At 35.0% G+C, this 25,255-nt stretch overlaps 1 protein-coding gene across 1 annotated transcript; it reads right to left on the minus strand.

The window, feature by feature from the left end:
- Positions 1-321: 321 nt before the first annotated feature.
- Positions 322-23,623, minus strand: Slc25a31 (solute carrier family 25 member 31). The gene is made up of 6 exons (XM_027926544.2): positions 23,395-23,623; positions 16,668-16,795; positions 6,186-6,303; positions 5,443-5,597; positions 3,652-3,777; positions 322-644 (listed from the first exon to the last, which is right to left on the minus strand). The coding sequence occupies exons 1-6, from the start codon at positions 23,621-23,623 to the stop codon at positions 447-449; spliced, it is 954 nt and encodes a 317-aa protein (XP_027782345.2). The 3' UTR covers positions 322-446.
- Between the last annotated feature and the right edge of the window lie 1,632 nt (positions 23,624-25,255).

Here is a 25,255-nt window from a genome sequence, read left to right on the forward strand (position 1 = left end):
AAGAAAGCTTATTTATGCCTACAGATATAATGATGACATCTCTTGAAAAACTTTTAAGAAATATTTGTCATATCCTATGATTTTTTAAAAGATGAGAAGACAGATATATTAAATGAGTAGCAATTTAAAAGAAGATACTTTCATTTTTTAGATTTCAGCATCATATACTTTAATTTTCATCAGAGATATAAGAAAAAATTTTAAATTAACAGAAATAACATACTCGTTAAAGTAAAATGTCTCATTAAAACGAGTTTGCATCTAAATGGGAAGGAAACCCCACATTTATCTGATTTTTAATATTTAAACCCTTGAAAAACGCCTATGCTTTATTTCAGAATTAGCACTTTAAGAAACACTGACAGTAATAATACTATCAAAATGTACACACACGGCAGCTATGTAATTTGTGCGCTTAACAAATTTTAAATGATGGGTTTCTCAATTTAATCTGATGAACTACCTCCAATGTCAATATTGATAAATTCTTTAATTTTATCATATAACACCAACACCAAAGCACCCCCCGTACCACGAAGGATGTTGGAAAAAGCACCACGAAAAAACGCATTCATTCCCTCATGTTGGTATATCTTCACAAAGCAGTCTATGGTTCCTTTATATTGTCGTTCTGCCTCACCACTCTATATAAAGAAAGACAAACAGTTTTCCATTATCTTGATATCTTTTATCCTAAGAGTTTTCTATTAACACTAAGGATAGAGAACTTAACACTGTATTGGGTTAATGGGCATATACTGAATACAGCAGGTAGTAGTTAGAGATTTCATACTTGTCCAGGACATCTGAAAACTAACCATACATGACACTTACCAAACACTGATGGATGGCATTACACAGATCCTGATTTTTCCTCTACCGTACTGCACTGAGAAATTAATAGCAAAAATATGACTAGAAAAATATGTTGGGATATTCTTAGAAGAAATTTTCTTGGAAAATACTGAAACTAAATAACCACAAAATTCTTTAACTTAATTTATGAAATGCAGCTTGAGAGATAATTTATAGGTTAATTAATATTAGAAAAGAAATTAATGAGCAATCTAAATATTTGAAAACATGTATAAGCCTAGAAAAGTTGAAATAAGCAAATAACCAGCAATAAAGGAGACAGAAAGCAAACAATACAGAATGTATAATAAAGGAAATAGAAAACAAACATAACAGAATGCATAAAAAAATCAAGAGATAATAGGAAATAAACAGTAAACAGAGAACATCAATATGAGTTTTTTAAAATACTTTTTGGATGAATTTCTGGAAATAATGTTTGAGGAGAAAAATAGAAAAGGCCCCAAGTTTATTAGAAATGGCAAGATTAACATAAATTTGTAGATGATCCAGAGATTAATGAATAAGATTTGAAAAACTTCATGGCAATTATTTTTAAAACAGAAGAGATGAATAAATTCCTAGAAAAGTATAATTTACCAATGACATAGGAAAAAACACTGGAATACTATAATTGTTAAGAAATCCAGTTGTTAAAAATATCGACATAAGGAAAACCACACATCCAGATGGTGTCACATGTGAGTTTTAAACAGTCAATGAATGATTCCAATTTTAACAGAAACTGCTCTAGAGAAGAGAAAATATGGGAAGACTTTTACATATTAACATAGTCTAACTTTGGTATGAAGGCTGTGAAAGTCTAGCAAGCCAATGTCATTGACACACAGATGCTGAACAAAGCCAAGCAAATCAAACCCAGCCAGGGATGCAAAACACAGTACAATATGGTGCACCCAAGTTTATCCCAGACACACAAGGTTATTAGTTTAGCTCTAGAAAACAGACTATTAACATATTAAAGAGAAAAATAGGATCATCTCAACAGAGAAAAATGATGACCACATTCATGATTAAAGTCATTATAACCCAAGAACAGAAAGGAACTGCCGTAACACAATAATGGGTAACTACAACCCTACCCCCTGGCAACCCCCAACACCTAACATTAAGTTATATAACACTGAAGATATTCAAGTAGGAACAAATCAAAGTTGTTAGTTGTTACTTCTTTAATATGAAATCAAATCATTCAATGAGTAGAGAAGGGCAGGGAAAAAAGATATAAAAATTGATAAGGAAGGGAAAAAAGACAATGTTATTTACCAATTATATGCCTATATAAATAATCTTCAAAGCATACACATACAAATGAGCATTTATAATAGGGCTAACAAAGTAGTAGGCTATAAAATTAAAAAACAAAAATACCACTGTTATGAGATGAATTGTGTCCCCATCAAAATCTTATGTTGAAGAAATAAGCCCAGAACCATAGAATTGATTCTATTTGGAGACAGTGTTTTTAACAGTAACTTATGTTAAAGGAGATCAGTCACTAGAGTGGCCCCTAATCCAATATGACTGTCTTTTAAGATGAGGTACAGGAAGGGCCATGAGAAGATACAGGAAGAAGATAGCCATCTATAAACCAAGGAGAGAGGCCCTGAGAAGAAACCAACCCTGCCAACACTTTGGTCTCACAGGCTTCTAGCCTTCAGAACAATAAGAAAATAAATTTCTGTTAAGTTCCCCATTTTTTGGTACTTTTGCAGCCTGGCATGGTGTAATCCCAGAGGCTCGGGAGGTTGAAGCAGGAGGATCGCAAATTCAAAACCAGCCTCAGCAACTTAATGAAACCCTAAGCAACTTAATGAGATCCTGTCTCAAAAAATAGATAAATAAAAAGGGCTGTGGATGTGGCTCAGTGGTTAAGTACCTCAGGGTTCAATTCGTGCTGCTGCTGCTGCTGCTGCTGCTTCTTCTACTACTACTACTACTTCTACTACTACTACTACTACTACTACTACTACTACTACTACTACTACTTCTTCATCATCATCATCATCATCATCAAATGTTCTCTTGGAGTCTGGAGAAAGCCTTTTCTCTTGAGATTTTGCTCTCCAAGAGGCCTCATCTAATTACTATAAGCATATGGCACCACCTCCCATGCATTCCTGGAAACTATTCACATTTCTATTTAAACCATTAATTTTATGTATTTGAGACTAGACTATGAGTTTGGGTCCTAGTTCTATCTTTTCTTATTTGTGTTACCAGAGCTGAGAATAGATTAAGCACTCAAATGTTTGCGGAAGGAATCAACATAACAAGAAACAACCATGGAGATGAAATATATCAAAACTTTGGGTTAGGGATTTATATTTAGAACATAGATCATTATAAACATATTTTTTATCCTTAGAGTTTAAAACAATTTTTATCAAAATATACCACAACAAGTGATTATTTTTGATGGCTTATAACAGCTTATTCTACTTAATCTAATATTTCAGTTAAGATAGACACATTTATCCAATCTCTTCCCTCTCCTTCCCCACTCCAAGCAATATATGCTATAGGAGTAAAGGAATTTCTGTTCTGATGGCAGATGAGGAAGAAGTTTTGCTTTCTGGTAGCTATTTTATGATAGGAAAGCATGTAAGATGGAAAACATCATGTATTCACTTTGGCAAAGTAAAACAAATGACCTATGCCTTTCAACTGAAATTTCTCTGAAATCCAAATAAATTATACTTGGATATAAGAGATAAATTATACCTGTATATCAGATTAGAAAATTCAATTAAGCTTACAAATAATATAAAATACCTGCATCATCATACGTCTTCTAACTGTGTCAAAGGGATAAGAGAGTATTCCAGAGCATGTAGTCACAACTTGAGCAATGAAAAAAGAGATAAGAAATGGGGTTTCCTTTGGTTTTGGTAACAAGCCCTAGAAAAGAAAAATGTACCATTTAACTATATAAATTTCAAAAATATCCTCAATTCTTAAAAGACAATTTTAATAAATAGACTGAAAGTAGGTGCAACTGTATTTAAAATGCAATAAAAGCTAGTTGGATTTAATAGTGGCAGATCAATTAAAAAAGAATACTGTAATATATGACTACACTTCAAAGGTATATTTGGATAAAAAAGTGTATCTTCTATTAAAAGGGATTTGTTATTAAAGGCATCTAAAACTAGAAAATGATAGCAGCCAGTGACCAAAAAAAAGTTCTTTCATGGCTCTTCCTTCTTAGTAAAAAAAAAAAAAAAGAAAGAATGCCTGCTATTATTGTTAGCAGATGATATATTTGGCAAGTAGCTTTAAATAAAGCTTTAAGCTACTGAAGAATGTTCCTAAATTTCACAATAATAGAGAGATGATAGAGAAAAGCAAAGGGAGATTCATCAATTTTCCTGCAACTAAATAAATGTTTTTAAGATTCTATAATTTCTATTGATACATCTGTCATAAAAGTACACTAAAAATTAATCTGTCCAGATCACAATAAAATAACAGCCAACTACATTTATACTAATGAGGGAAGGCAGATATAAAATATGAATATATTATAAAATTTCCATTAGCTTTAATCTTATTCAATAAATAATGGTGATACTAATTTCACTGCTTCCTTTTAGAATCATTTTGCTGCAGTTATAAAGGCATGGATTTTTTTATTGCATTTAATAAGCAAATTACTTAACTATTCCTAGGCTATTGTACCTTAAAAAATCATGAATGTATAAGATTCCAGAACAATAGGTTATAAAGTACTTAAAAGAGTTCCTAGAACTAATAGCTCAAAAAAAATTGACAGTATTTATTATAACCTTTCTTTCTCCTACATTAAAGAGGTACTATTAAAATATGAAATGTAAAAGAAAAGTTCAAAGCAACTTGGAGAATGTAACACAGAATCTAACAGTAGCTAATAGATAACCAAGCTAGTATTTAATTAATTAATTATGCTTTCTCTACTTCTCATGAAAGTAAGTTGATTATTTCTATGTAAAAAAGTGATAATAAAGTTAATATAGCTGGGTGCGGTGGCACATGCCTGTAATCCCAGCAGCTCAGGAGGCTGAGGCAGGAGGATGGCAAGTTCAAGGCCAGGCTCAGCAATGGTGAGGCGCTAAGCAAATCAGTGAGACCCTGTCTCTAAATAAAATACAAAATAGGGCTCAGTGGGTGAGTGCCCCTGAATTCAATCCTCGGTACCAAAAAATAGTTAATATAAAATTTAAAAAACTGTTAAATACCTTTCTGTATGCTAAAGATTTTATTATGATGTAAGCCTAATTAGTATGTTTTCCATTTGCAATATGATATATATTACAAACAACATAAAAGCCTAATTTTAAAAATTTATTCTGTTTAGTTATACATGACAAGCTTACTGTTTTGATACCTGATTTGTATGCAAAGTCAGACCCATAATATGGTTATAATTAAGTTATAGCAGCAATAAAATAGAATTCCATGCCTCTTATTTCATCATTTATTTTGTATAGTTAAAAGTAATATATCTACCAAATGCATTACTAATTAGAACAATAAAAAGAAATTAACCATTTACTTAATACATCCAAGTTAAAGTCCCCAAATTACCTTAACTGTGTCATAAGCTCCAAAATAAGAGGCTCGGTACACAATGATGCCCTGAACTGAAACACCAAACCCTTGGTACAAGCCAACAATTCCATCTGATTTTGCTATTTTCATAATACAGTCACCTAATCCCTTAAACTGTCGCTCTTCAGGACCTAAAATAAAGCCATTTAAAACTATTAGCAACATTATATATCAAATAAACATCTTAAAGTAAATCAAACATTTTATAGATTGAAGTGATCTGAAACTAACAAGAAAGCATAAATCAAAATCCACCCATTCACGTAAGAATGATCAAGATTTCAAGTAGTTTTTTAAAAATAAATTAACTATTAGTCTCTTATAAGAATAATATAATTTAAGCAACCTGACTTAAGACATTTCATTAAAAATACCAGAAAATAGCAAGAGGCAAAAGGAATCTCAAGGATGTGAGTTATACATCTAACATAGAAAAGAACTATAATTCAGATAAAAATAAGGTGCAGGAAGGTACCTCTGGGAAAAAGTGGAACTATGTTACACAGTCTTTGTGTTCACTCTTCTGTTACAATAGACCTTCCCCTTCTCTCTTTCAAGGGGAATGGAAAAGTAGTACACTTTAGGTCCCCTGTCTAATCTTTGGAAGACAATAAAATCTGTAGACTATATCTGATAACACTGTTGATACAGCATGATTCTATAACAAGTAACATAATTCAAAACACAAAGAAGAGTTAATATTTCTATAAATCCCATACCTTTTCCAATATCGACACCTAATCGGGTTCGGGCAAAATCTAGTGGATATACTACACATAAGGAAGTTGCCCCAGCAGCTCCACCAGAAGCCAGGTTTGCCATAAACCACCTCCAGAACTGAAACACATTAATTATTTTTAAATAATTTTTATTAAACTACAGAATCTGTTTAAAACAACTGGTGAACTCCTAATTTTATAAATGTTGAATAGATTTGTAAGCTGTTTTTATAAAATAAACATCTATAATAAAATATACTGCATTGTCCAAAAAATTTCTTATATCTATGTAGCCTTTTATTTTTATCTTTTAAATTTTGCTGTTCAGAGGACTGAACTTAAGGCCTTATGCCCTGTGCTGTGTTAAGAGCTCTTGCCTAGCATGCCCAAGTCTCTAGATTTCATCCGCTGCACAAAAGAGAGGGAGGGACAACAGAAAGAATGACACATGGGTATGAAGAGTAATATTCTGGAGGTGTTATGTGTTATAGCTGTTTACTTTATAAAAGCAATTTGTAAATCTATTTTTAAACATTTATAAAACATAGCAAACACATACATGAAAAGCAGGTAATTAGAAAACTAGATGATAAAAGAAAAGTTTCATCTCTGAAGCTGTCTTTCTGGTTCAAATTCAAATAGAAGTGTTATCATTATAATTATTTTCTTTTTTCTGAGGTAATCTGAGTCAGTCTCTGCTTCCTAAAACCAAATAAGTGAAGCCAAACATGATATGCAGCATAAAGGTTTATGAAGTATATCTAGTATCAGACACATATGGAGACTTTATTTTTGCCCTTGTTTTGGGAGGGGTATTTGAGAATGCCCCAATTTCACTTTGTAATTATAATTAAGTTTGCAAACCTGAAAAATACATTTAATTATGTTTAAATGATGACATGAAAATTGGCAAGTACCAATTATAACGTAGTTGATGGGATGTAAGGGAACCTTATTGGTCTACAGGTTCACTTAAACTGTTGAGAAAGTGTAATTCATTTTGATAAACATTTAGAATGAGCCTGCCTCAGATCCAGAAAGCAGCTTTTCAATATTGAGGGCCTATAAGATATATCTAAATTGGATTGCTATGGGAAAACTGCTAAATACATTAAAGTGAATAATATTCTAATCAAGTTCCATTGCTTTTTTTTTTTTTTTTTTGGTGCTAGAGACTGAATCCAGGGGTGCTTAACCACTGAACAACATCCCCAGCCCTTTTTATTTTTAATTTTGAGACAGGGTCATGCTAAGTTGCTAAAGGCCCTTGCTAAGTTGCTGAAGCTAGCTTTGAATTAGAATTCCTCCTGCCTCAGGCTCCTGAGCCTCTGGGATTACAGCTCAATTCTTGCTTTATTATCTTGCTCTTATTTCTAATAATATTTTAAAGTCTCAGATAGCTTTGGAATGCTTAGTTTTCTCTTAGCCTAGAATGTCCTTCCTCTTCTTTTTTAAAAAATATTTTTTAGTTGTACATGGACACAATATCCTTGTTTATTTATTTTCATGTGGTGTTGAGGATCTAACCCAGTGACTGACCTGTGCGAGGCAAGCGCTATGCCACTGAGCCAGAACCCCAGCCCTTTCCCGTTTTTAAAAAAATTTTTTTTTTGAGAGAGAGAGAAAGAGAATTTTTTAATATTTATTTTTTAGATTTTGGTGGACACAACATCTTTATTTTATTTTTAAATATTTATTTATTTATTTATTTTAGTTTTTGGTGGACACGACATCTTTTTTTTTATTTTTATGGGGTGCTGAGGATCAAACCCAGCGCCCCGCACATGCCAGGCGAGCGCGTTACCGCTTGAGCCACATCCCCAGCCCTTAAAAAATTTTTTAATATTTATTTTTTAGTTATAACTGGACACAATATCTTTATTTTGTTTGTTTTTATGTGGTGCTGAGGATCGAACCCAGGTCCTCACATGTGCTAGACGAGTGCTCTACTGCTGAGCTACAACCTTCCACCCCCTCTCATTCTTTTTAAACAAAAAATAATTATTGCTTCATAACTGAATTCAAGTTCTACATCTTTTAAGAAATCTCTCATCTCCAATCCCTCTGAAACTGTATATAATCATACCCTCTTCCCTTAAGTTTTTCATCTATCAGAATCAAAGGTGACTTATAGAACCAATAAATAAAATGTGTCAACATGTTCCAGACTTTCATTTTTAAAATAGTTCCTAAAGTCATTATTTTCAATTTATAATTATTTACATACTTATATTTCAATTTATAATAGTGTACACTTATACTCCAATAAACTATTTCCTGAGGCCAGGATTAAATTTAATACCTTTGCTGAGATATAATTTATACTTCATACAATTTATGCATTTAAAGTACAATTCAACGAATTGTTAGTATATTCAGAGTTGTGTAACCATTATCAAAATTTTAAAACATTTTCATCACTCCAAAAGAAACCTCCTAACTGTTATATCACTCTACCTCCTCCCTACTTCCTGAGCCCTAGGTAACCATTAACTACATTCTGTCTGTATAGATTTGCCTATTCTGGACATTTCGTATGAATGGAATCACACTATATATAGTGCTTTGTGAGGGGCTTTTTTCGTTTGCCAATGCTTTCATTCATGTTGCAGCATGTTTTAATACTTCATTCTGTTTTACTGCCAAATAATACTGTTATATGGATATATAATTTATTCATTCCTCCGTCATCTGATAGACATTTGGGTTGTTTCCATTTCTGGAGATCAAGATTCTTAATTCAGCCATTTACTTCACAGACAAGTCATGGGGCTTTGCTCGGAGACATACATTTAATAAATATTTAATGAAGTATAATGATAATGCCACTTACTGTTTCCACACTCCCATGGCTCATAGTAAGTTATATTCATCAGTTCTACTGTCTTTAAGTACCCATGTTTCATAATCATGGAAAGATAATTATATTAGGAGAATGCATGTGACACCGAGGTCACATGCATTCACAGAAACCTGGTAGAAAAAAATGAGCTGGGCTAGTTTCTTTCTTGGGAATATGACTTTAGAGATTCTATGCAAGTTAGCAATAAGAATATAAATGAAAAAGTTATTAATTTTCTTAGTATCTCAGGCTTCTTTGGCACTGTTGAAAGCTAAAGAAAAATCATACATGTATAAACATACTTTTAGTGTGTTTTGGTTTCTAGAAGTATCCATGGATCCCAGGTTCAGAACCTCTGCTCTACAGAAAGTCCATAAAGCATCACTATGATATTAACCTTGAACTTAAAAGGAATAAAAAATACAGGTAAATAAAAAAGGAATAATATTAAGATAGAGCAAACATACACACAAAAAGAAAGTGATTAGTGAGAAAGTTAGACTAGGTAACTTGGGAGATAAAGAGAGTCCAGTTTGGTCCCTAGAGCTGCCTTTGTTTCAAACCCAAGTCTCGCAGTATCATTATAATAAATCCCTTTTCCCTTAAAACTGATAAGCTACTCTTTGCCTCTTACAGCCAATAAGTCAAACCAAATATGATATATAGCAAAAAGGCTTATGAAATAGATCTTAAGTTCTATTTAATTCTTTTCTATCCTTCCTAGATAGGAGAAAAAGATGGATCACTGACTCTTTTGTTGGATAATCACATAATGTGTCATTCAAATCAGGACACATTCAATAGTGAAAGTGGGAGCTATGAAAAAATGACACAGGTAGAAAAAAATGACACATGTATTAACCTTAGAGCCAACTTACTGAGATCAGGAAGAAGGAAGCTAAGAGTAGAAAGACAGAAAGGAGAAAAGAAAAGGAGAGGAAAAAAGAACCTATTCATGCAGAATGGTGATACTTGGAAGTGTCTGTGTAAGAAATAAAACCTATCCCATCACATTAAGCTTGAAAATAAGATAAACCCAGAAGGCAGTATAAATGCATTCCAGTTAACTATAAGTTAATAATTTAGATATCACTATACTGTAAATTCCTTCTGTTATTGACTTCTAGTTTCATACTATTATGGAAAAAAAACTGATACAATTTCTTTTTTGGTGGGTGGGTACTGGGGATTGAACTCGGGGACACTCAACCACTGAGCCATATCCCCAGTCTATTTTTTTGTATATCTTATTTAGAGAGAGGGTCTGAGTTGCTTAGCACCTCACCCTGCTGAAGCTCGCTTTGAACTTGTGATCATCCTGCCTCAGCCTCCGGAGCCACTGGGATTCCAGGTGTGTGCCACAGTGCCCAGCTCTGATACAGTTTCATATCCTTACGTTAATACATGCTTTGTGTCCTAAGATGATATATCCTGTAGCTGTTCCATGTGCACTTGTGTCTTCTGCTGCTGCAAGGATGGAATGTTCCATACATTTCTGTTGGGTCCATTTGATCTAAAGTGAAGTTGAACTTCAATGCTTCCTTATTAATTTTCTATATAGAGGATCTTCCCATTGTTCAAAGTAGATTACTGAGATGATGCAGTTTTTGTCCTTCATTCTGTTGATATACTATATCACATTTATTGATTTGTGTACATTGAACCACCCTTGCATCCCTAGGATGAACCCAATTGATCATGGTGAAAAATCTTTTTAAAGTGTGGCTGGGTTTGGCTTGCTGATATTTTGTTGAATATTTTTACATATATGTTTATCAAGGGTATCCGCCTGTTGTTTTCTTTTTTTGTTATCTCTTTATTTTGGTTATCAAAGTAATGCTGGCCTCATAGAATGTGCTTGGAAGAATTCATTTATCTTCAGTTTGGGGGAGTAATTTAATAATTAGTTATTAGATCTCATTGCTTGACAAAAATATCTTAAGAAACAATTTAAAGGAGGAAAGATTTGGGTGATTTGAGTCCATAGTTGGTTGACTCCATTCACTCTGGGCCTACAATGAGGTGGTGACTGAGAAGCAAAATGGAGAGAACTGGGAACAATAATAGAGTTCCCAAGGACTCACTCCCTTCAAGTAGGTTCTATTTCCTACAGTTTTCACTATCTCCCAATAGTCTATCCAGCTGTAAATCCTGCAACAGATGAAATCATTGGTGAGGTCAGAGCCCTAGTAATCCAATCCCCAACCCTGATCATTTCTGCATTGGGAACCAAACCTTCCACTTTTGGGGAAATTCCAGATCCAAACCATAATAGTTTTTCAAATATTGGTAGAACATAGCAGTAAAGGTGTCTGGTTCTGGGACTTTATTTTGTGGGAGACTTTACTGCTGATTCCATCTTATTATCGGTCTGCTCGTGTTTTCTATTTCTTCATGACTCAATCATAATAAGGTGCATATATCCACTTATCCTAGGTTATCAAATTGTTGGCATTTAGTTGTTCATAGTAATTTCTAATGATCCTTTGTATTTCTATGGTGTCAGCTGTAATGTCTTCATTTTCATCTTTTTCTTAGACCAGTTAAGGATTTGTCAATACTATATAACATTTCAAAGAATAAGCTCTTCATTTCATTGCTCTTTTGTATTTTTAGTCTCTACTTCACTTATTTCTACTGTTCCTTATTTTTTTTCCTTCTATTATTTTGGGGTTTTTTGGTCTAGTTCGTTATATATTAATAAATTGAGATCTTTCTTCTTTATTGATGGACATATTGATTACTGTGCACTTTTTAGTCATGGTGCATTCATCACACATTTGTGATGATGCTATGTAAACAGCACTGCTAGGCATATAAAAGTATATATAGAACATACAACTCTGTGCAGCACATACTTGCTAATGATAAAAAATGACTAGGTTGCTGATTTAGATATTTAATATATTATACTTTTATTATTTATTTATTTATGGTGGCTTTCTCATTTTTTTAATTTTTTATTTTTTTATTATTAGTTGTTCAAAACATTACAAAGCTCTTGACATATCATATTTCATACATTTGATTCAAGCGGATTATGAACTCCCATTTTTACCCCGTATACAGATTGTAGAATCACATCGGTTACATATCCACTTTTTTACATACTGCCATACTAGTGTATGTTGTATTCTGCTGCCCTTCCTATCCTCTACTATCCCCCCTCCCCTCCCCTCCCCTCCCATCTTCTCTCTCTACCCCATCTACTGTAATTCATTTCTCTCTCGGTTTTTTTTCCCCTTTCCCCTCACTTCCTCTTATATGTAATTTTGTATAACAATGAGGGTTTCCTTTCTTTACCATGCAATTTCCCTTCTCTCTCCCTTTCCCTCCTGCCTCTCGTCCCTGTTTAATGGTGATCTTCTTCTCATGCTCTTCCTCCCTGCTCTCTTAGTTGTACTTTTATTTTAGTGTACTCCCTATTTATTTACAAAGTTTACTATGAAACAGTATGCAGCAACCTTATACATCTTGTTTAAAATGTCTCCTGACCACATAATTTTCTGTTAAATTCATCTCTTCCTTTCATGTGTATGTATGTGTATACAAGGGATTAAACCCAGGGCCTCACGTATATAAGGCATATACTCTACCACTGAGCTACACTCCCAACCCCTCTCTTGTGTTCAATCTTGTGTTTTGTTCATCATGATCCTAGGAGCAATAGGTATACTATTCACATACGTGTGTATATACTTCTACATTTCCAAATGTATACTTATAAATGTGTATATATGTACATACATCTGTATATATATATATACACACACACACACCAACACAGAACCACAATTCCTAGGTGTTTAGTAGCTATACTATTTAGGTTTGTATAGCACATGCTATGATGTCTGCATGTGCTCAGTGATAACACTGTCTCATGACACATTTCTCAGAATGTATTCATATCAAGTGATGAATGACTATGTCTTTAGTACATTAGTCTTTTAACTTTTATACTGGTTAAAGGTTATATACACATCACATTGAAAGTATTAGAATTTGACTATGTATTAACTGTTTTCAGTTAGTTTTATACTTTCATATGGTTTCTTGTTGATATTTAGTGCCTCTTCATTTCAACTCACAATTCCCTTTAACATTTTTTATAAAGCTGGTCATTCACATTATGATGAACTCTGGTTTTGTTTGTTTTGGAATATCTTTTATCTGTCATTCAAAATAACATCTTTTCTAGGTATAGTATTGTTTGAAGATGTCATCCCACTCCTTCTTGGCCTACAAAGTTTCTGTTGAGAAGTCTATTCAGTGGTTTCCATCATACATGACCTTCATTTTTTACTGCTTTGATTCTTTTGGTAGTTTGATTATAATGTGTCTTTGAGCATTAGTTTTTAGATTTATCTTGCTTGGAGTCCTCTGACCTTCCTCAACTTGAATGGGCATATCCCAAGATTTAGTTTTTAAGACAGTCTTCTTTGAATAAGCTTTCTTCTTCCTTTTCTCCTTATATTCCCATAATTCATGTACACATGTTTGATGTTGTCATTTAAGTCCCTTATGCTACTATTATTTTCAAATCCTTTTTTTCTTTTTCTCTAGTTGACTAATTTCAAATGACCTGTCTTTGAGTTTGCTAATTATTTCTTTGGTATGATCAAGTCTACTGTTGAAACTCTCTCAGTTCTGAGTTTTCAGTTCTGTTACTATATTCTTCAGCTCTAGAATTTCTGCTTGGTTCTTTTGCATGGTTTCTATTTCCTTAAAGTTCCCATTATGTCATGTACTGTTTTCCTACTTCCATTTAGTTGCTGGATTTTCTTGCATCTCACTGAGCTCCTTTAAGATGATTATTTTGAGGTCTTTTACAGGCAATTAATATACTTTGGGGTTAGTTAATATATTATATTAATTGTTTTCAGTTACCCGAGCTTCATTAATTTCATTTGTTAGTGTCATGTTTGCCTAACTCTTTGTTTTTTGTTTTTTTTGTATAGCCTTCCATTGATGTCCCATGTATTTGAAAGAACATATCCTTCCTCAGTCTTTATAGACTGGCTTCAGAAAGTTAAAGTCTTCTGTTAGGTCTCTTGAGCTCACAGTACTGCTTCCAGAATAGTGGTTCAAAAGGACTGGATTCAAGCCACATGGCTACTCTTTGGGTCCACAGTGAGAACTACAAGTGTCCAGCCTCTTATCAGGAACTCTGGCAGGTATGAATCTTATCTAATCCCTGAATAGACCAGACTATCTCCAACACCTTAGTCTATGAGGGTCTGTTTCATAGTTTATGGATGGTGGATTTACCACCCAGTGTTCTGACAGGATGGCTTCTTCCTATCTCTGGGACAGCTCCTTTTGTATCCCTGATAGGCTATACTGCTGCAGCCCGCAGCTGAGGGTTGATGGGATCGGGTCATATATAGTTGTCTCAGCATCTATAACAAAGACCAAGATCTTTAGGCCTGTCTCTGGGGTGACAGACAGGTGTCTCCTGGAAGGTTTATAGGTGAGCAGGCCTGCTCTGCTACTGAGAAGGGCTGGAACTAATTTATAGGGCTATTTCAAAGTCTACAATGGGTTAAGGTCAGCTAGTCAGCTGGGATAGATTATGTTAATGTTGTAATTTATTGTAAATACTTGTTTTTGTCTTCTGGGGCTTTGTGATAAGCTATAACAGTTTGGGTTCTGGAAGGGGTTGGACACTGAGTAGCTAAGCCAGTTACATCCCATACTTATAGAACTGGACCCTGAATAAAAATCCTGTTATGGTTTAGATGTAAGTTGTCTCCTAAAAGTGCATGTGTGAGACAATGCAAGAAACTTTAGAGGAGATGTGATTAGGTTATGAGGATCTTAACCTAATCAGTGCATTAATCACCTGATAGGGATTAACTGGGTGGTAACTGGAGGCAGATAGGATGTGGCTGGAGGAAGTGGGTCATTTGGAAGGGTGTGCCTTTTGGTTCACATTTTGTCTCTGGTGAGAGGAGCTCTCTCTGCTTCACCTTAGGCCCCAAATAATGGAGTCAGCTATCTATAAAGACCTCTGAAACCATGGGTCCCAAAATAAAACCTTTTCTCATTAAAATTGTTCTTGTCAGGTCTTTTAGTTACAGCACTGAGAGACTAACTAAAACACCTGGACACCAATGCTTGATGAGAACTCCCTTGGTTGCAAACACATCACATATGTTGTCACACACTGTTGGCAGATGTAAATACTGTCTATGTGACTCTTCTAGGAGAACACAACTGAAATTGTTACTGGATTCTCTATGTGCTATTTTTTAATTATGACTAATTTAAATCCTTTTATAAATCATGAGTAAAACTTCTTTTTTCCTTCTAGTGAATCACTAAACATGAGGGGTAGTCTTAGGGAATGTGACAAGGGAAAAGGGAAGATTCTGAGTCAAAGAAAGTTCTAATTATCAGAGTTGCCAGCTAAAAAAGAACACTTTACTGAATGTCCACCATAAAGCAAAGCACTATGCCAAGTGCTTGACAAGTAATCATATCTAAACCTACATTAAAACTATGAGGTAGGGGCTGGGGTTGTAGCTCAGTGGTAGAAAGCTTGCCTTGTATGTGTGAGGTACTGGGTTCAATCCTCAGTACCACATAAAAATAAATAAATAAAATAAAGATATTGTGTCCATTTACAACTAAAAAATATTTTAAGAAAACTATGAGGTAGATATTATGATGTCCAATTGTCAGACGAGAAACATAGATATCTGAGAAGTAAACTGACTTTCAAAAACCCACACAGCTAAATGAATAGAGTGCAGGAGCCAAATCCAAATATAATTCTAAGTCAAAAGAAATGTTTTAGTTACCTTTGTATTCCCTCAAACATGAAAGCAGTGCAGAGCTTCCAATATACATTTTTAATGAAATAAAACTTCAGAATAAAGGGAATAAGGAGTATAAAAGGAAATAAAAGGAGGTAGTATTAAATGTTCCATGAACTGTTGCCTTATAAAATACCTGATAAGAGTTGGTTGGTTCGGGTGGGGTAAGAAATGAGGAGTGGGAGAGAGAGAAAAGCGAAGATTTCACAAAAGCGAGGGGAAGACCTTAGGAATAATAAAAAATGGTACAGTGTATTAAACACAACAAAACAAACAGAAATCAGGTCAAATGACATGTAGTTAATATGAGAAGAAAATCTTAAAACTGAGATTTTATAACCAAGGGAGTAATTACCCTGAAAACCAAAAAGCATCTTCACTAAAAAAGAAAAAAGTTTATCATTTTTATTTTGTTTGATTTGGTCTTCTCCATACTCTTTAATCTTAGCTAAACAGATCTTTAGTCATAAAGAAGAAATAATTTACTTATTTAGGGAATGAATCAGTCAGTGATATTTGTTAATTGCTTTCCGGGTTTAAGAAAAGCAGTGATAGTAAGATGCAAATTACATATAATATTTATTCAGAAAACACTGTCTTAAGAAAGGGTCCCTTATTAAAGTTGTGTCAAAAGATTTAGTGAAATCTGCAAAAGTTAACCCAATTCCTTTCTTCATATAGTTCTATAACTTAATACATACTGTAATTTATTAATATGTCCTGCTTTGCGTTGACCAGTAGAATGCCCTGCTTCCCAAATCAAACATCACACATAATCTAACCCCTTTAAAGAAATTTTCAGAGACACTGAAATTTAATTACCTGTTTTTCTTTATTAACTCCAGACATGAAGAGTTGTTTGTATTTGTCCTTAAAAGCAAAGTTTAGGGCTTGTGTTGGGAAATACCGGATGACATTTGCCAAATTGCCACGCCAAAAACTGAAGAAACCTTTAAAAGGAAATGTACAAATATATAAATCTAATATTGCATAATTACTAAAGTTTTAACATGTTTAATTATTTGAACTTCCTCATGAAAAAAAAAATACAGGTTTCTAAAATATATGTTTCTCCACTGAAGAAAAAAGGCAATGTTAACTATGCAGCCAATTTTGTTAATTTCAAATAAAAAGCCTTAAACAACTAAAACACTTATGGAAAGCATTACTACTTGAATATGGGGATTTTTAGTACAAAAAGAGCTCACTAATATTTGTCAGAGACTGGTCTCATCCACAAGCCTTGACATGCAAACTCTATGGAGTTACAGGTTATTACAAATATATCCACTTGTTGGTTTGTACATATACTATGAGAATGAGAAGGGGATAAAAGAAACTAAAACACTCTTGTCTTTATGTTCTGAAATCACAGTGAATGGGGGATGGAATTTAGCTAGAAAAGGGATCCATTTCCATTCAAGACAATCTCTAGAGGGCTGATAGACAAACCAGAAGAAACTTTTGAGGTTAATAACATTTTTTAAAAAATTTATTTATTTTTATGTGGTGCTAAGGATTGAACCCAGGGCCTTACACGTGCAAGGCAAGCGCTCTACCACTGAGCTGTAACCCCAGCCCCTGAGGTTAATAACCTTTTAACCTCAATTCTTGGACTAACTAATCCTCATAATTCAGTCACTGTGTAACTTCTAAAATTCAGAGTAGTCCTTATAAGTCAAAGCTGCCCTAGAATATGGTACATTAGCTCTTCAGTACCACTGGTAGTTTACCATTAGATAGCCAACTACCAAAAGGTATGACTGTACAAGCAATCTAAATAGGGACACTTTTAGTCCCAGCTTGGAGAATACACAAAATCAGTCTATTAAAAAAACTGGTCAAGAACTAGAACAGGCATTTCTCAAAAGAAGATATACAAATGGCCATGGGTATATGAAAAATGTTACACACCAGTAATCATTAGGGAAATGCAGTGAAAATATCATCTCATGTGGGTGAGAATGGCTATTATCAAAAAGACAAAAGAAAACAAGTGTTGGTGAAGTATTGGGGAAAGGAGAACTCTTGTAATGTTGGTAGAATATAAATTAGTATAGCCCTTCTGGAAATCAGTATGGAGGTTCCTCAACAAAGCTAAAACTAGAATTAATATGATCAAGCAAACCCATTACTCAGTATGTATGTGTATATGTATCTCCCCAAAGGAACAGCAACCAGTATGCAAAAGAGATATCTACACTCTCATGTTTACCACAGCACTGCTCACAAACACCATGACAGTAGCATCATCCTAAGTACCCATCAACAGATGAATGGATAAGGAAAACATGGTACACAAACAGAAACATGTTATTCAGCCTCAAAAAAGAAAATCTTGTCATTTGCAACAACATGCATGAAACTTAAGTACATCGTTAAGTGAAATGAGCCTGGCACAGAAAGACAAATACCATATGATCTCACTAATAGACGGAATCTAAAAAAATCAGACTAACAGAAGCAAAGAGTAGAGGGTAATTATCAAAAGCTGGGCCAGTATGTATGCAGGACAGGGAGTAGGAAAACAGAAGTTGTTTAAAGGATACAAAGTTTCAGTAATGAAGGATAAGTGCTAGATATTTAATATACAGCATAGTGGTTATAGTTAATACTGTATGTACACTTAAAGTTTGCTAAGAGAATAGATCTTAAATGTTCTTACCACACACAAAATTTTACATATGTGAGGTGATGGGTGTGTTAATTAACTTGACTGTGTAATTCACAATGTAAACATGTTATCAAAACATCACCCTGTACACAGTATATGTATTCAATTTTTGTCAATTTTTCTACAATAAAGCTGGGAAAATTATTTTTGAGGCAACATTAACACAGAGAAAAATAATGATAATTTGCTAGAAACAACTTTTTTTTTTTTTTTTTTTTTTTGGTACTAGAGATTGAACTCAGGGCACTTTATCACTGAGCTACATTCCCCAGCCCTTTTTATTTTGAGACAGGATCTTGCTAAATTGCTAAGGCTGGCCTCAAAGTTGTGATCCTGCTCCATCAACCTCCCAAGGTGCCTGGCTAGAAACTTCTTTCAACTCATTTAACCCTCCTAACTACCCATGAAGTAGGTACTAATAGCCTTCCCATTTTCCAGATGAAATAATGAGATAAAAATAACTCCTAGGGGCTGGGGCTGTAGCTCAGTGGTAGAATGCTTGTCTCACACATATAAAGCACTGTGTTCGATCCTCAGCACCACATAAAAATAAATAAATAAAGATACTGTGTCTACCTACTTCTAAAAAAAAAAAGTAACTTCTAAGGCACATGATAGTTTTAAGTAGCTTGCCTAGTATAACTTGGTCATAAAGTTATTAGCTGGAATTCAAACCTAAGCAGTCTGCAAAACAATTCACTTCTTAAGTTCTTCAATCATGCAAATATTTTCTGTGCTAAGAAAACTCAACTGTTTTTCTTTAATGGAAGCAAAATTTTTAAAACTCAATTAGTACAAGCAAATTATACAGGAATATTTATTGCTAGTTAGAGCTAGAATGAATTACTTGGGAAGGTAGTGATCTAATTGTTGGAGGTATTTTTACAATATTTACACTGATACTAAGTTCTTAGTGGTTAATAAAAACTTTCAAGAACACAGTTAAGCATTTGTATTTTCTCAGAGGTCTGACCTCTGGAGAGAAAGAACTTAGTGAACTATGATGAGTAAGTGAGTGGCAGAGCACTTGCCTCGCACATGTAAGGCACGGGGTTAGATCCTCAGCACCATATAAAAATAAACAAACAAAATAAAGATATTAAAAAAAATTTAAGACTGAATCTTCTGAACCATAGGTTATAGTAGCATAAAAGCACGTTATTGGCAGAGGCTAAAGACAATTTTAAAGGAATCAGAAATCACTTTTTTGCAGAAATCTCACCAATCTAATTGAGAGAAATTTAAACAGAAATAACTTATTTTTAACAAAAATCACTTAACTGAGTTTGGAAAAAGTGTCATATGAGAATGGTATTGGTATTCACATTTTACACATGGTTCAAATATTAAAGGTCACTTTGGAAATGGCTAATTCAGCTGCTAGTATGAGATATGGGTTTCATATTATGAGTTAAAATTATGTAATTATGATTACAAAACTAAACATTTCACAAAATGAGTATTATATATAATAGTACAAGGTTTTTAACTTTGGGTAATGAATTGAATATACATGAAAGATTTTAATGACAAAGACATCTGGAAACTAACCTAAGAACATGAAGGAGCACCAGATTTATAATCAAAGGAGTTTTACTAGAGTTGGCTGAAGAATGTGTTTATTTTAGGAAAACTGTATTTGTGTGAAAAAAATCCATGTGTAGGAAAACAAATATCAAGTTTCAATGAAAATCTAGAAACAAATCCCCAGAAGTTTAACAACAACAAAATGTTAAAAACTATTCAGGCAATTCTTAATATGACTGTAAAAACACAATCTCACCTACATTAATTATTTTAACATATATTTCACAGAATTCATGGACTCCTTGAAACTGGGATCTCTAGTCCTTTTTATTTTGAAATAGGGCTCCAACTTGCAATCGTCCTGCTTCAGTCTCCCCAGTCACTAGGATTATAGGCATGCACCATTGTGCCAAGTTAAATGAAGTGATTTTTAACAGTGATTTAATTTTTTTGCTTTTTTAATATTTTCTATTTTTTATTAAACATGTATTATTTGTGTAAAAAATTTCAAGTATTAAATAAAAATACACAAAATTGGAAGGAGACAAAACCAATGAAATAATACATCTTCAAAGAATAGCATCACTCAAGACAAATCTTATAAAATTTTATAAACCCTATAAAAAGTATCAAAGATACTCAAAGAGATGATTAGACCTATATCCAGAGGAATAATGAAGAAATATATCCTTGGGATGGAAAGAGATTAAAAAGTAAGAAGATAGTGCTAGAACACCTAGTTGTGTCTTCTGAGATCATCTTGTTGGTTCATTTATGTTGCTTAAAAAAAAAAAGAAGTTAATAAAATTAGAGAATATTTGTAAAACAAGAGAAACTTGTGAACATTTGCGATATTTGAGTTTTGCTTTTCAAACATGAGAAGGCAAATTCCAGAAAATATAATCTCAGAGTCTGATCGACTCTAAGATTCTAGAATGATGTAGCACAATGCATTCTCAACCCCACCAGGCTCAAGTCTTCTATATACGATAACTATTTCACAATATTTCTTTCGATATCCAGAAACAAAATTCAAAGACAAAGACAAAGACCACCTCATCAACTTTTAAAAAGTCAATATAATTCCCTCACTTCCATACAGAGATTAAAGAAATTTACAATATATTTTAATAAGCAAATTGGTGGGCAATAATCATGCCATAGACATAACAGACATATTCTTGCCTCTACTTACAGCAAATCTTTTGTAATTAAGACACACACTGAGTTTGAGAAAAGGACTTATCCACATACAATGAATACCATGAATACAATAGCTATAAATATTGATATAAAGGTAACCAAATACCAAAAGTAGAGTTGCTGATATGAGGTTTCATAATGATAAACAACTCAGTAAAATTTTGAACCAAATAGTTTAATCTTCCCTCTGCTTCATTAGATGGTAACAGTATTACTAGAATTAGTGCATAAAGCTCTGACTTGGACAGTTTGTATAAGTAGAGGCAAGTTTGTGTTTATACATAAATTAGGTGCTAGGCTTAAATAATCATAAACAGGCTTTGCTACTACATGAATGTAGTAGCAAAGTATAAAATTCATTCAGACTGCAGTATAAGTCTTCATTGTATAGGACTGGCCTGTGCATAGCAGCAAGATGTGTAGCATTACTGACCCCTGTATTTCACATTACTGCAAATGAGTATGACAGAACTCTTTGTACTTAAAATCAAAAGAAAACCACATAAATTTCCCAAAGTGCCTCTAGATGGCAGTATCATCCCTGTTGTGAATCAACATAATCTGCAAAGTCTATCATGAAATAATGCTAACCACCTTGTACAGAAGAACAGAAAACACTGCTTATGTTATCTCATTGTGGAAGGTTAAAAAAAAAGAAAAGAAAAACAGGAACCAGAACAGTATTTAGAATTAATTCAAGTTACAAAAGTCATATTGAATGTGTTTTGGAGGAAACATTCAAAAAATTTTAAACACAAAATAAATTAGCACTGGTCAGCACAATCTGACCAGAATACTCATGTTGACTATTTAAAATGGATGAACTAACATTAAAGAGGCCTATACTTCTCTAGAGGATTTTAGAATAAACAAGGGGAGGAGGAATGGGTTCCAGATTTTCCTGTAAAAACTTTGCAGGAAATGGGAAAGTTGCTTTGATAAAATGCATAGGAATGTGGAGAAGCAAACCGGTCACTATGAAAAATCTTAGCTTGGCTCCCAGATGGGCACTTGACGGGCATTATAAATGCACATTTCAGATGAACCCTGCAGACTCCACCCTGAACCCATATATTCTACTGAAGAGGAAAGGAAAAGTTGCAAACACATCCCTAGAGAGAAAGATTGTTTTTTTAAAGGCCAGAGGTCTATGTCCCCAGGCTGGTGGCCCAGTCCTTGATTCAAGAGAGCCTCCTGTCTCCCCAATAGCTTGGACTACAGGTGCTAACACTTCCTGCCTGCAGACTACTTTTCCATGGAAGAAGATCCTACCCAAGACTTAGACGAAAGGACTGCTCTGGAGCTGAAGCCACTTCATTTCTTGTTTACACAATAAATAGGTGTATTTTCTTTTTAAAGTTTGCATAGATTTTTTCCAAATATGATAATGTAAAAATTTTGATAAATTTACTATCCCCTTAGCTAACTTAGGAATCATTCTTCACAAAGCACTTTCTTTTTTGAAGCACTATGGATGGAACCCAGGGTTGCGCTGGCACTGAGCTATATGGCCAGCACTTTTTATTTTGTATTTTGAAGTTGCTCTGGCTGGCTTTGACCTTGCCATTCTCCGGCCTCAGCCTCTCTCGCTGAGTTACATCTCCAGCTCTCTATAAAAATTTAAATAGAAGCCTGATGCAAAAAAAAAAAAAAAAGAAAAATTAGCAATACTGATTCCACTAGCCCTAACCCTTTATTTAAAAATTTTATATTTTGCTATGTTTTTCCTCATAAGTTTGATTTTTAACAGTATTGTACATTAAAATACTTTTTACCTTGACTACTGAGCTTTCTGCCCTCTTACCTTTTGTGCAGAGGTGAGGGCCTCAGCATCAACCTCAGAAGTTCACCAATAAGCAGAACCTCTTTTTACCGATGGGTATCACAGAATCGGTGGCCGACGCTTGCACTTTCCATACTCCTCGTAAACCCACTATTTCAATGACTACTTGAGCATCTTAAGCACTAGTGACCGCACAACCCGAGTGCCCAACGGCGTGGCCCGTGCTGGGAGGTCCCCCTGGCACCGGTGTGTGGGCCTCGCCCCTGCAGCATGGCCGGCCGACTTCCGCCAGGCCCAGTACCAGGCGCGCAGGGGCCCCCGCCACCCTCCTCGGCTTGCCCGAAGCGGGCCGCCCTACGCACCCTGCTCGCGGGGAATCCGCACCAGGCAGTCCACCATGCCCTGGTACCGCGCCTCGGGGCTGATCTGCTTGGACGACGCCTGCACCTGCAGCAGCAGCTTCACCCGCTCGATGGGCGCCACGGCTGTCTTGGACACAGCGGCCGCCACGCCGCCGGCCAGCAGGTCCTTCCCGAAAGACACGGCGTCGAACAGCCGCTTTTCCTTTTTCTTGGCAGGCTCGCGTGTCATGGCGGAGCGGCAGACTAGACCCCAGCCCCGGCCGAAAACCAGGCCCTGAAAGGAGACCCAGCCGAGCAGACAACCGCTTCGGCTTTATCCTGGCGGGAAAGCCGCGCGCAGGATGCCGGGAAGTCAGGCTCAGGCCGCGCTGGGGAGCTGCGCAGGCGCGCCCAACGGCCTCCTGCGGCCCACGTGACTCCCCACATGCCCGCAACACGTGACTCCCGCTTCATCCAGATAACTGCACACGTGGCCTGAGGCAGCGGGGTTAAACGTGAATCCACACCACCGTGCAATATCACACACACGGCCCCTGGAAACCTGCGCTGCACGTTGAGTGCAGAAGCGAAGTGAGAGGCGCCATGTCTCAGCGGCGGTCCTAATTTTGACCTCATGGAGTCTCAACAGTGTTCCAATGTGACCGCTGTGTACATCTGTCGTGCAGTCTACTTTCTTCAAACGGTCACTAAATATACCCTGGAGATCCCTCCCTAGTAGCGTATATTCCTGATTCTTTTTTACAGCTTCTTTTCTTTTATTAAAGAGATTCCATCATACAATCTTTTGCTTTGTAGGACTTCTAGAATCTTATGACCTCTCTTACGTTGCCACCCTAAAAGGCCACTTAGGCCAGTGTGCCAGACCAGAAATCTTAACATTTTGTTACATCACATAAACCAGCCCAAATTTCTACTGGTGCCATATATTCGAAGCTGCTTCCTTTCCGAAGAGGCTTATTCAGCTCTTAACTGAGGTTTTTAATCTGAATCAATCTCTCCATTTTACATGCTGCTGCCAGGCTAATCCTTCTAAAGCATTTGCTTTCATCAGAATTCCTAGGCTTGTAACATTTCGTTTTCTCATTGCCCTTGAACTTGACATCACAAAAAAATTTCTTTATGAAGTCCACTGCAAATTCCAGAAATGATAGGTTTTTAGTCTGCAAAAATCTAAACATGAAAGGTTTTGATCTCCTTTCAGAGTTTTAAGCATTAATAAGCACATAACAAATAACTTAAGGCGGAGATTAGTTGAATTCACTTCAGGTAAAACTCTAAGGCTCCACGAGGAGACTTCTCTGGCCACGGGGAATGTGTGTGTCTCTGAGGACATAACGAAGTGTTCTGTTGCTCCCCAGGGAAGTTTTCTCTTCACTCTTCCCTCCCCGCCGCATTTGGCTTGATAGTTGACAACATTATCGTATATTCCTTTACGCTATTAAGCTGTGCATGTATAACACGACAAAAATTAAAGTACCTACTTAGAAATGTAGCTTTTTAACTGTAAGACATCCAAATCAACTCAATAGATTGGAGCTGAAAATGTTTAATTTGCTTCATTACATTTCATTTAGTGACTTTGAGAAGGGACATTGTAATTTATGTTAGTAAAAGTATACAGTTTCAGGGCCTTTACACTATTCACTCTTTTCTCCTTAGAAATGTGCATGCTTAAGTTTTTTTTTCTTCTGGTCTAAGATCACTTCAGCAACCCCTTCTCTGACCACCTGTTTGCCATACTTCATACCTCATTTTATTGCTTCCCTATTTTTTCTCTTAGCAGTTGATAAAGTATCAACATATTTTTATATCCTTAGTTGGTGGTCACAACTACTGGAACACAAACTCCAACAGAGTAGGA

The sequence above is a fragment of the Marmota flaviventris genome, chromosome 7, assembly GCF_047511675.1.
Source record: "Marmota flaviventris isolate mMarFla1 chromosome 7, mMarFla1.hap1, whole genome shotgun sequence".
NCBI classification, from domain to species: Eukaryota; Metazoa; Chordata; class Mammalia; order Rodentia; family Sciuridae; genus Marmota; species Marmota flaviventris.

Bases quoted from the DNA above. Each gene is read 5' to 3' on its own strand.
- Slc25a31 (XM_027926544.2), bottom strand. From the start codon at position 23,623: ATGACACGCGAGCCTGCCAAGAAAAAGGAAAAGCGGCTGTTCGACGCC. The intron at 16,796-23,394 runs GTGCGTAGGGCG...TTCCTTTTAAAG, and splicing joins GCGGATTCCCCGCGAGCAGG to GTTTCTTCAGTTTTTGGCGT. The intron at 5,598-6,185 runs GTATGGGATTTA...GCTTTATTTTAG, and splicing joins AGGTGTCGATATTGGAAAAG to GTCCTGAAGAGCGACAGTTT.